Here is a 13,561-nt window from a genome sequence, read left to right as displayed (position 1 = left end):
TTTTTGGATTCTTCTGGTTTAGTTCAATTTCCAGTTATTTACAGTTTTCAAGACTGGTTTCTGATTTTTTTTCCTTAAACCAGGAATCTTCCTCAGGATTTGGCATGGTTTCTTTTCTTCAATTTTTTTGCACCACGCATTGGGCCGTGTTTATGCTTTGTTTGGTGACCGCAGGAGGTCCAACATGCTTTTATTCGGTATATTCCCTTTTCATAGGACCACTGCTATTAAAATACATTAATATTTAAGTTTGAAAGCTTGTAAATTCCTTGCCAGAGATGACTGAACTCTAACTTGGTGTGAAAAGTGGTATGTTTTGACATACTTTGTTTTGGCGGGTTGGGGGGGAAGGAGGGGTCCGAAAATATTTACTACCATCTTCCCCCTCCCTCAACTCTTCAGTACCCTATTCACAGTAGCAAAATTTTACGGGCGAAAGGAGGGTGAAAAGAGCAGTTTCTCACTGAAGGTTTTTCAAAGGGGAGGGAAGTTGGGGTGTTATAACATAAGGGAGGACACTAGATGGTTTGTGTGAGCTAGCCTTGAAGAATGTTAGAGGGGAGGGCGTCATGAAGCCGCTGCCGCCAGCCAGCAGTGCGAGCTTAGTGTGTGGCCACACGCGTTGCTGAAACTACCGCTGCCATATTTCTAAAGGAAATGTCCCATTATTTTTTTTTGTTATTCTTACATGAACATTATTGGAAGCGTTAAAGCCAACACAAAAATACGCTGTGTGTTAAAATTAAAAGATTTTAATGATCTTTCATTGAGTTTTTTTTTAAATATTTTTTCTTCTGATTTTCACATTTTGGTCAAAATTTCCAATTTTTTGACGGTTCCCGAGAATGTATTCGTAAAATCACTGCTTCGTTAAATCCGGCTTTTGTGAAATCGGGGTTCTGGTGTACATAATTATTATACATTTAGTATTATTATTTTACAAATTTTAAGTGAACATAGCATTACCGACGTTAAAGGTACGTTAATGCGGAAGGTTTATCGGCCGGCCTCAACACACCGCTGTGAATATTCATAAAAAAAAAACGTGCAGTGTCATTAGTTACTGGACATATTTGACAGTTTATTGATAAGCGATGGATTACAAGAACCGTAGTTTATAACACCGCTAAACCGTTGGAAGCTACTAGTATAAATTAAAGTAATAAAAGTGCAAATGTAGGACTTCTTTGTTACAGAAAGCGTTGGCTTCATCCTGAGCAGGTTGAGTGGAAAAATATTCTGTAACTTGCAGGTTTCTTGATTGGTTATTTATAACTCTATTGTGATTTTTAGATTTGGCATGGCTTGTAAATGCTCCCCTACCCATCGTATCGATCTTGAAACTTTTATTGCATATCTTGCATCTCGCACAAGTTCTGTCTTTCACATCCTCAGTAGCCCATGGATACTCCGACTCATAACAACAGGAATACCTAGTAGACATTGCCTCAATGGCTTCCTAACAAACTGCACAGCCTAAGACTAACATTGCTCGAAGACTTTTACTGAGAAAAAATTAGAACACCACCCCGCGTTGCACACCGCAGTGCGGTTCATATTCCCCCTCCCCCTCTTAGTGATGTTTTGTGTCTATGAGGAAAGAAGAAACATGACACGCCTGGGAACACTACAGTCGCTGCCAACATGACACTGTATATATTTGCCGCGTGATTATCAGACGCCGCGATGTACGTCTTATATAAGTTGTGCGCATTTACACCGCAGCATTTGCCCAGGAAAGAAGTAAAATTCCAGACAGTTTCCCGGTTTTACCCGGGCCCTTTCAAATTCCCGACATTTTCCCAGTTTTTCCCGTTTTCCCGGTTTGGTGGCCACCCTGTGATAAGGTTTGAAGAATGTTTTGAATTTGATTTTCATTGTTTCAATGACAGTGCTGATTTTCTAGAGCCGTTCACCGGCAGGTTGGCTTTGACTGTCTGAAAAATACAACAGTCGTAGCAAAAGGAGAAATTGATCATGCGAAAAAAGTTTTCCAAAGATTGGAGTTGATAAGATAGGGTTTGTAGACCAATACTCACTCTCACGGTTTTTTAGAAACGTGCGGCATGCGCAACACAACAGCTAAAAATTAGTACATTTCGCAAGCTGTAGGTTTCACCCATTTATTTAGTTTAGATTTTTCCTTGACATTGAACTGACTAAGCACATACAAATAAAATTTATGTGTTTCTTGAACTATGTGTTCAACAAAATCAGTGTCAAAAAATTTTTTGAACACATGAGATTCTGTAGCATAATCAGTCAGTTCCAAGTCGTCTGTAATTCCCGAAAGGGACAAATCAAATCTTTGCTCGACAGGTTGAAAGTCTGTGTCATTTGCCACTGAAAAGTGTCTCTAATATTTACGGGAATATTTTGAGAAAAACTAACCTCCGTGTCCTCTTCAGACACATTTTCTGATTCACTGTTCACAACAGACTGTGCATCACTGTTATCACTCAAGTCACGGTCTTCGCCTGCAGATTCCCAGTTCGCAATTATTTCTTAGAGTTCTTTTTCACTATAAATCTTTCTTTTGCGCGATGCCATAACTACGATACACAAAATCACAGAAACCGAACGTTCACATATTTGACAAACTGCACACTAATTTCCCGCCCTTTCCCATTCCTTACTCTACCTATACATTTATTTCATTTTTTTCACTAGATTGCTGTATCAAGCAGATGCCTAGCGGACTAATGTGTATAGGACAAAGAAATGAGTAACAAAAAATTTGTTTATAATGTTTTATGGAATTTATACCAAATTTGCAGCAGTATAATTTATTCTTTAGTAACTGTACAATATAAATACAAATTCCAACCCCATAATGTATTTATTATAAAGATGTATCATTTTGTTTCAGTTGTACACAATAAATAAGCAACTAACGTTATTTTTTCATAGTTTTCAGTTTATTTAAGGTAAAATAAATATTCCTGGTAATAAAGTATTTTTATAAACATAACAAAATGCCATGACACGGGTAATATATATATATTTCTGTAGCCTGTTAGAAGCTTTGAGTCTGCAAATATTTTACGGGAAGGACGGCGCGATGTGGCAAGCTTTCGAGATTTGTTGATAGAAAGCAGTGTAATAGCAAACACACAGTACTTCAATATACGTCCGAGTGGAGTGCTAGCATATTAGTTAGTTCCTAGAACCCCCACAAGATAGCAGCAGACGGCTAGTAATGTCTTCAGAGTTGCGGGCGTACATTTACGACCGAACTAACGAAAGCATTCCTGCAGACGTATATACAGGTCCATACTCCCAATGGATCACTGCGGTATGGACGTAAATATATGTCCATACGTCTCAAAGGGTTAAGGGATTAGATACCATTATATACTTCTGAAGTGAGCATGCACAGAAACATCCATCCATTGGAAATCTTAAAACATAACACCCCCCCCCCCCCCCCCGTTCCCACACCCCCAAAATGAAATGGATAGCAACAGACAGCCAAAGGAGCTCCGTAGTTAGTAAAAATAAAGGAGTTGTAACATACCTAACATACATAAAGATTCTAGCATAAAAAGTGTTGTAAATGAAATGTTTGGTTTACTGAGTAAACTGAAAGACTGCTACTCTGTGACCACTGCTTATTCACTTGCATTTGTCAGTTCAGTGCATGAAACCATTCCACCCACACCATGTGACCACTATTGTATAAAACTTCAAACTTTTCCATTGCATTTGAGCAAATTTTTAGTATGCACTGTAACTTTAGCACAAAATCTTAGCTATATTAATTTTTTCAATGGCAGTTTGAGAGTTGTTTTAAAAGTAAAACTTCTTGGTGTTCAAAATATATAACAGCCAATTCAGCTCTCAAAAATTAATCTGTAAGCTATGTTCTGATGGAAAAACATTTCTCACAAAGCTAGATATTATAAAGTGCTCACTGCAACTATGATGACCAGAGACAAAATTTTATGGTTTTATTTTTCGACAAATTTCGTTTTTAAGACAGAGAATTTCTGCATTTGTGTTTCTATTTTTTATAAAAGTTGTTTCGTAATACTACTTACTCCACCAAAACAATGGTAAAATTTATATGCTGCATTTTTACGATAAAATAATTTATAATAAATTAGTCTAAAACAGATACATTCAGAACAATAAAAATAAATTAAGGAGTATTCATGTTTTCAAAATGATTCAATTAGAGATGCACAATAAAATCAATTAAATAATTTTTCCGATCCATACATTTTGGTACAATTATTGTCCAGAAAAAAAAATTTCTCAAATTTCAAACAATAAAAGACTTTTTTTATGATTTGAATTAAGTTTTGGTTAAATACTACTTAATTCCACGACATTAATTGCATTTTTGTGTTATGCGGTGTTTTTACATGTTTTTCTATGTTATTTTGATTTTATCGCAATCCACCATATAATCTTGTACCTAGTGATAATAAGTCATGGGACGAGTCCCAAATAGAATTCATGTCTTTGATGCTACTATTAAACCAAACATGAAGGCAGCACATGGTAAGGCAGTGCGAAGCATACAGCTATCCGAGCACAGCAGCAGTGCACTCAACGAGGTAAGGCATGCCTCCGGACAGCTAGAGAAGCACAGGTTACAGGCAGCAGAAAATAACAAAAACAACAGCAGGCAAGGATAGTAACAGGCAGAACAAAACTCGTAGCCACGCACGTGCACGTCACCTAGGGGAGAGGACGAAAGAACATCGAGCACAAACACTGCAAGGATGAGAGAAAGCACAATGGGGGGAGGTTTACCGTGGCTTCCTGGGTCCATGCTGGTTCTGCCCCCAGGCCGTGCTCCGCTGGGACTGTTGATACCTACAAGGAGAGCCAACATGATGTGTGAGTACACTGTCCAACAGGTTTCAGTGAAGCTCCGCGCACGTCACCTGAGCCAATTCCACCCACAACTTTGCTACTGTTCTGTCCAATAGCCCACTGCAAGTCTGCGTTTTCTGGCGGTAAAAATCTAAGGTCTGCAATGGAGTACATGTAAACATGAAAATAATAGCTCTAACTAACATAATGAATGGTTTGAAGTGTGGCGGGTTAAAGATTATGCACTCACCGGGGCGGTCGCTGTGTAGACTCCTTGTTGCTACTCCAGCCCTGGTCCTGGGACGCTGCAAGAGTCAACTCACTCTCTTTGGTGGTCCAACCTACATGCACACACACATGTCAAGCACTGCCACGACTCAACTTACTTCCCTAAGTCACTTTTTTTTTAATGATAACTACTTTTAGAGAAACCAAACATCAAGTATCTACCCTGAGAAATTGTCAAAGTCCTTAAATGTAAACAGACTGAAGCCTTTTGTCTATTGCCCATCTACTCTGCATAATGGCAGTTGGCATTCATGATTTATCATGCTACCAATATGATACACAACAAAACATGGTTTTCACACACTACACATATCCCTAAATTTACCATGAAGGGATGGTTTCTTAATTCCTACTAGTTTGTGCAAAATAATAGTTTAAAGCTTAGATTATTATACCAGCATCAGACGTCAGGGCTTCAGGGAACGAAAAGTAAATTAAAACGGAAATTATATTTTTTAAGTACCGTAGACATCCCTAATTTACCCTGAAAAATGATTTCTTAATTACTACTGTTCGTGAAAAAGTACAGTTTAAAGCTTACATTACAATACCTGTGTTTTCACACTGCCGCCGCCAGTCATTGTTTACCCGCGATTGTCTCTCTCTTTGTTTAGCACAACTGTGGCCAACTATAGAGAATTAAAAATATGCTAATTCTTCCATTTCATATATTGAAGTTTATCCCTAGATAATGAAGGCATGATCCTGATGACATGATCCTGTGGTACATGATGCTTGCCGTTTTAGTTCAGTACATTGAAATATCCTGATGGCATGATCCTGTGGTAGATGATGCGTGCTGTTTCAATTCAGTGTGTCGGAAGATCCCATACATAAAAAAAATACTGTCATATAATAATGAATTATACGTTGAAATATCCTGATGGCATGATCCTGTGGTAGATGATGTGTGCTGTTTCAATTCAGTGTGTCGGAAGATCCCATACATAAAAAAAAATACTGTCATATAATAATGAATTATGATCGTAAGTTGAATTAAAAGGTTTTTTTTTCTACCTACAATCATATTTCTTTCTTATTTCGCAATTTCTTTTATGTGCAGGATCTTTTGACATACTGAACTAAAACAGCAAGCACCATGTACCACAGGATCATGTCATCAGGAACTTTCGACATACTGAACTAAAACAGCAAGAATCATGTACCACAGGATAAAGCCAACAGGATCATGCCATCAGGATCAAGCCCTCAGGATACAGGAATAAACTTGGATACATGAAACACCAGCCATAAAAGAGAATATATGACAGCTGTAACCAAAGAATTCCTGGAAAGACAGAAAATGAAGGACGTTAACAATTCAATTCAAATTTTAGGCTCCCATTAGACTCGTTTGATACATGTCACTCAAAATAGTACTACTTTAAATGCAATGTAATAAAACAAACATTTCGTAATATAATTCCTTATTCTAATAAAACAAACATAAAATACAAGCATTAAAAATTCCTTACAACTGCAATACAGTCATTATTTAAATGAATTTCATTATTGCAACAAAACCTACACTGACTTAAGTTCTCCAAAATATTTTTGAAAAACCCACCCAGGTAAACATAAACAATGAATGTTAGCTATTGCATGAATACGTATACATATTCTAATTAAGCTATAACTTATTTTTTCACAAACCAGAAGGAATTAAGAAACCCTCATTTCACTGTTAAACCAGGAACATCTCTAATATGTGGAAAACGTATATCTAGTCATATTTATTGTGAGTAAACAATGAATGGTGGCGGCAGCATAAAAGCATACCTAGGTATTGTAATTCAAGATATAGACTATAAATTTTTTTCATAAACAAGTAGGAATAACACAAACCATCCCTTGGGAGTAAATTTAGGGATATGTGTAGTGTATGAAAACCATGTTTTCCTATTTTTTCTTTTAGTTCTAAAAAAGCTATGATGTCCAAAAAGTTAATTACCCATTTAAGTAGTGCAGTACTGTTAACAGTAATTATTATGTAACCCGTAGCCAAATTTGTCCACTGATCTGATGGCATGATCCTGTATATATTGAGCGGGTAATGACCTCTCAGAATAAACAAAAATAATATACAAATAATTTTATATGCATAAAACTATGTAAACATGTGTTAAAGACTGAAATAACTTAATTCAATGACATTGTGATATGTACCTAGTAATAAAGCTTTGGGACCATTTCATAGCAGCAGTAATACAAACAGACTGCAAAGACTATTATTTTAACTTTAATTCACATTGTTGTCTATGCAATTTCATATTCTTTTCTCAATGCACATGTTAACTGTTTTAATATTACCATTGTGTAGTATATAGTTAGTTATAAGTGTTTCTCATTATTTTAAGCTTTATGGTAACTATGACCTCAGGCCATAGAAAAATTTTCTTGACCAGTATGATTGGGATTGATGAAAAAGTTTGGAATCATGGCAATCAGAATATGTAATACTGAATTAAGACATCAAGATGGAAATAAATGATTGCAATAATATTTGTGAAGAATATAATGCTTATTATGAGTAAATTGAGGTGCATAAAACGAACTGAGGTGAGCTGATTATCTTCACTATTTACTAATATTGGTTTGACTGAATATATTGGATGGCCACAGAAATTGACGCTATGGAAATAATCAGAAATATCCAATATTTTTTTCCTTACCACAACTTGTGTTAAAACCAGGAGTCTTGTAGACTTTACGAGTATCTGAATCTACGGTAAATATTTACTTGGGCGGTATTTCCGAAAAAAAAATGTTAAAAATCCGAAAATACCTTTAATTTATGCTCTTCAACTTCCTCTTTTCATTAAAATCGGCGGAGATTAGAAATTCCAAATACTTTAGAAGATATCGAATTTTTTAATTACTTTCTATGTAGTTGAGCGGTATTTGCGAAAAAAAATGTTAAAAATCCGAAAATACCTTTATTATATGCTCTTCAAATTCCTCTTTTCATTAAAAGCGGCGGAGATTAGAAATTCCAAATACTTTAGGAGATATCAAATTTTTAAATTTCAGCACAAAACCAGCGCATTCCTGTGGCGTGCGTGCACCATTGTTTCTTGTTTACGTACGAGTATCTATTTTTTTATTGGATAATGATGTCACGTGATTGTTCGTGATAGGCCAGAACTCAAATGAACTAATACGTGAATATTTAGTTCAATTATTGTTTAAAACTGTGTTTAATTACCGCCTCCAACTTAGGTGTTTTTTTAACGTTTCTAATTTTAAAGTCTTATTTGTTATTTTGATATTGTTGCGCAAGTAATAAGTAACAAAAAAATTTACGTGAGTTGTTACTGTACATCCTTTGTTACGGATTTGTTAGGTAAGGTCAGTTACATTATAAATAATTTAAAACTAAAGAATAATTAAAATTAATTCACATTATTTTTAATATCACCTTAGTTTGAAAGTATTTATAATGTAACTGACCTGACCTAATCGACCATTTTAGTTTACTGTTCACCCTCTGTCCGGGTTTGTTTGGTCAGGTCAGTTACATTATTAATATTTTAAAACTAAACAGCCATTAAAATTAATTCACAAAATAATTTTTAATGTCGGCTTAGTTTGAAAGTATTAATAATGTAACTGACCTGACCTAATCAACCATTTTATTAATCACGCATTCACGATTCACGTATTCACGAACACACGGCAAAATAACAAAAATGGCGCCACTCGAATGGTTCCACAGGTCTTGTATTGCAAAATTAAAAAATTTGATATCTCCTATAGTATTTGGAATTTCTTATCTGTGCCGCTTTTAATGAAAAGAGGAAGTTGAAGAGCATATGATAAAGGTATTTTCGGATTTTTAATATTTATTTTCGCAAATACCGCTCAACTACATATGATGAAATTTAAAAATTCGATATCTCCTAAAGTATTTGGAATTTCTTACCTCCGCCACTTTTAATGAAAAGAAGTTGAAGAGCATAAAATAAAGGTATTTTCGGATTTTTAACATTTTTTTCTCGGAAATACCGCCCAAGTAAATATTTACAGAATCTACCGAACTGAAGTCGAGGCAACATTGATATACGAGAATATTCGATTAGATTTGAACTTTTGATAAAAGCTGGACCCCACATAACTTCCTGCTAGTATACCTACAAAATATAATTTAAAACATGTGTTTGGTTCATTATATTAGGTATATGATTTGTGTATTGGGCATTCCAAAACAGTAATACATACCAAACACCTTTACTATTTACATATTTGACAGACCCGCAATCTAACTCAATATATGTATATATTATATAAATAAATAATAATTATGTAATAGTAAATTTAAATAGATACTGCATAGTAATGGCACACCACCATAATACACCCTTACAATATTAATCCTGTGGAACATGTGGCTTGTAGTTTTAATTTAGTATGTCACTAGATTTTGTACATAACAAAAACTTGAATATCACAATACAAAGAAATAATGTCAGGTCTTGTAGAAATTTTTCTTTTATATAAATTTAACAATAATAATTCATTGTAGCAACACAAGTTTTTGTTACGTCCAATATATTTCGATATAATAAATTAAAACGGCAATCATAATGTACCACAGGATAATTTCATCAGGTTAAAGGGATAACCTTAGATACACGATGTGGAACTTATCCACTGTAAAGTTCCCTCTACCTTTCAGTAATTAGTTACTGGTCAGAGCAGTCAGTGCTAGGAATACAACTACTAACCATCTCCTGCTGCGGGTATGTCCACCTGCAGGCCCATGGAGCTTGGCTGCAGCTGGGGCGCACACAGCAGGTGTGCCCCGATATCCAGCGCCCCGTCATACAGCTCCACAATGGCCGTGCTCTCCACCAGCTGCACCACCACCATACGCAGCACCTTGTCCAACACCAGCTGCTCGAACGTGTTGGTCAGCTCTGGAAGGATGTCTCCCTGGAAGCCCTTCAGGCAACAGCGCACTGCCTGAGGCTCCAGAGCCTCTGCCAGCACAGGGCTTATCTCACGCAGATCACCGACGCCTACCACGTCCGTGTTGCCGTAGTCCACGTACGACACACTCACTTCTGTTGCACCCGGTGACAGCACCAGCGCACGGTACCACTGCCCGTCCTCGCTGTATGGCGCGCAGCACGGCAGACCGGTGTGCAGCCGAGCCTGTGCCACTACTCCCGCGCCACCTGTGCAATGTGACTGCATCGCCACCATCAGCCCTGACAGCTGCGCACTTGTGCGCTCTGGCTGCACGTAGAATGATGAAGGCATCTCTACGAACGACACCAGCACGCTCACCGACTGTCCCACCATCAGAGCCACCGTCGGCCGATAGCTCTCCACCTTCCTGCGTTCGCGCATCTTTGCCACTATTAACTCTTTAATGTTCTCACCGCCATCAAACAGCTCGCAATACTGCTTGAGAGGTGGGCCATCCGAGGGAGTCACCCTCATCAGTAGCAACTTATTGGTCACCAACTCACTGAACACTTCTTTCACCTCGTCGGTTATCTCTCCCAGGTCTTTTACTGCATATAAGGTGAATCTTAAGGCCATCACTTTGGTCTCCACCAGTTCGTTTGGCAACGAGAAGATCTCAGAGTAGGGGAGCACTTCGCTGTTTCCAAAGTCGACGTAGTACACCTTGCAGGAGTCTGCCTGCACAGATGTCACCACCGCCCGGCACAGCATCTTGTCTGAGGAGTATCGGCCAAGACACACAGAGCCAGGCATCAGTGGCCCAGAAACAGTCACATGGGGTAAGCTCTTGATGGTGTCCATCAGGTTAGCCAGAGCCTGCTCATTTTCTTTCAACTGGATGGAGAAAGAAATGGGCCCATCCTCAACGTACGACACATAAACTTCATGCTGGGAATTAATATCCAGCAAGGGAGAGGTGAAAATGAGAGAAGCTGCTCTGTGCTGTACAACAGGTGGTGGAGGTAGCTGAGAGATAGGAGAGGGAGTAACTTTGCTGTACGTCATGGAGTAAGGACTCTGCTGCACCATAGGAGGAGGAACTGTGAAACCAGCAAATAAAGGGACTTGGTGCCTCTGGGCCGCAAGCGACTGCTGCGCCTGTAACATTACTGGATGACATATATCTTGACTGATCAAAAAACTACTGAAATCTTCATTCTGAAACAGTAACTTCAACATTTTTCTATTCCCAAAGCGAGCCACAACGGTACCTTTCATGTCAACGTAGCTAATTTTATTCTTAATGAACTTTATTACGTCGTCGTCCCAGACACCGGCAGATGGCACCACCCCCGCGAGGTAAAAGTCCTCTGCTTGCTCTGGTAGACCATTCAGAGGATTCGCATTAAATACCTCCAACAACCTTATTTCAGATGCATTTACTGTCTCCGAATTGCCGTAGTCAATGAAATGTAAGGTGACTTTCCCCTCCATCATGTTGCTCAAGTCCATAATTTTGGCGCGGTAGTATTCGCCATCGCTATACCGGGCACAACATACTTTTCCCGGTGTAAGAGCCGAAGGATGAGGCACTCCTTTACCAGAGTCGAAATGCTGCCGTAAAATGGAAATGTACTGCTCAATTAAAACCACTGATTGTCTATCTTGCTGCACCCACAATTTCAAAAGTGGACCATCGCTTTCCACGTGCGATACGTATATATCTAACGTCGAAACGACACTCATTTTGAAGAGTAACCAATAACAAACAAACTAATAGCACACGCACATATTCAGCAATATAACTCAAAATTTCATTCTTACCCCATACGATCTTCATCTAAAATACAAACCCGGATTCCAAATTGACCACCATTGTTCTGCCAACCACGGAGTATATAAACCAAAAGTCCAAAAAATATACGTCGCCACTACACAAAAAACATACCGCAAGAAAGCCAACAGCTAAATAATAAACGCCTTATGATCCATAGAGCAAATATTCTTAAAGCTTTAGAAGATGAATACATTTTCATAACTCATAGACTTCACAATTTCATGAATTAATAATCAAAATCAGTTCATAATTTATGATAGAAATATATATTATAAAGTGATTGATAGACAACAGCTTTCTCTAACAATCAGACTAAATAAAAACATTCTTTTCCCTTATACTTTAACTGAGATATAATTTTTCAGAGTCCAAATAATACAAACAAACCTTACCCAGGACTCGAATATGGAACTCATCGCAACAAAACTGCAACATAAATTCATAAGGGTGCCGTCACCCGACCTCTGTGAAAGGCCCGGGGGGTACCTGACAGGGAACTACGGGGGTCGCGATGGTCTTGTTGTCCGCAGGGGCGCCAGGCAGGCAGGCTGCTAGGCCGTTGGTGTGGGGTCGTGGGTACTCTGCCCCTGCATGCCCCGCCAGGTAAACGGCTTGAATGTAACCTGAATGGTTCTACGCTTGACTGTGAAGGCCGCTCGGCCGTGTGGAGGACGGGGAATTACGGAAAATGATATGCGAGTTGGCGAGAATACATTTAATTTGTGAGTTTCACCGGGGGTCCATGTGGGTACACGGTACACTATACAAGTCCGCTCCGCGGTTCAGTCCTGCTACAAAAATTCTCACCAACACTAAACACAACACTACGTGACAATGGTTACCGCGGCAGTCTCGCGGGACGTGGGTCGATGCTCGCCGGAGACGGCCAGTGCCGAAAGTTAACGGGTGCAGGGGGGGCTCTATGAGCGGGCTCCTAAATTCGGCGAAACATTTACGTGTGTGCAGCTGGCAGGCATATGCACGGCGTCCTTAAGTATAAACACTTTCGCTGGAGTCGGCCAGTACCGTACGTTCTGTGATACGATACATCGCGCGGTATCACACTGAAGGCGGTCGGGATAGGCCCGGCTCCGCAAAATACGCGCCGAGTCGACGTGGGCAGCGGTGAATTAATAAAAGGTTTTAAATTTAAGAATTCAGTACAGAATAAAATAATCAAAGAAAGAAAACATGGATGCTGCCCACAGACACACGTCTGTTCCCAGCGCGGAGTGGTTGGAGACTGCCGAACATGGCCGCCTCGCAAGGAAGAGAAACTTTCTCTTCTTTGTGAGTCGGCGTCAAAAAACTTATATTAATTGAATTTACTCTATTACCAGTTAAAACATGTTCCAGGTGCCCAATTAAAATGTAGCACCTGGTAATTGGGTGCTTAAGGCTTAACAATGGTTTTAATGTATTTAATTATTTAAATTGTGACATCAAGTTGGTGACTGTAAATTTACTAACATATTGTCCCACTGTGAATTGTTTTAGAGGGATTTCTCCTATTCTGACTTGATCATAGTCACGGGCATTTTAATTAAGGCCAGTGGCCGCGGTGACTGTTAATGAGGTTTGTTGTCTGCTCCGTGCGTGGTGTACTCGCCTGGAGTGGCTACGACGCACTTATTACATGTCGGGTAATTAGTAATTTCGTACTAATAGCTTTTCCCTTAATTGAATTATGGGTTCGAGCCT

At 38.7% G+C, this 13,561-nt stretch overlaps 1 protein-coding gene across 2 annotated transcripts in view; it reads right to left on the bottom strand.

The window, feature by feature from the left end:
• Positions 1-11,958, bottom strand: part of LOC134539499 (tudor domain-containing 6-like) — a 90,425-nt gene extending 78,467 nt beyond the window's left edge. Inside the window, exons 1-3 of one of the 2 annotated variants that reach the window (XM_063381578.1) lie at positions 9,837-11,921; positions 5,075-5,165; positions 4,762-4,824 (exon numbers count right to left, since the gene is read on the bottom strand). In XM_063381578.1, coding sequence (XP_063237648.1) covers positions 4,762-4,824; positions 5,075-5,165; positions 9,837-11,769 — 2,087 coding nt within the window. In that variant the 5' untranslated portion in view covers positions 11,770-11,921. Of the gene's footprint in view, positions 1-4,761; positions 4,825-5,074; positions 5,166-9,836 lie in introns of both variants that reach the window. The other variant, XM_063381584.1, reaches the window with a different exon arrangement.
• Positions 11,959-13,561: the final 1,603 nt, after the last annotated feature.

Source organism: Bacillus rossius, chromosome 1 (assembly GCF_032445375.1).
Source record: "Bacillus rossius redtenbacheri isolate Brsri chromosome 1, Brsri_v3, whole genome shotgun sequence".
NCBI lineage: Eukaryota > Metazoa > Arthropoda > Insecta > Phasmatodea > Bacillidae > Bacillus > Bacillus rossius.
Note: the sequence above shows the minus strand (reverse complement) of the source record. Positions and strands in the feature narration are given on the sequence as shown.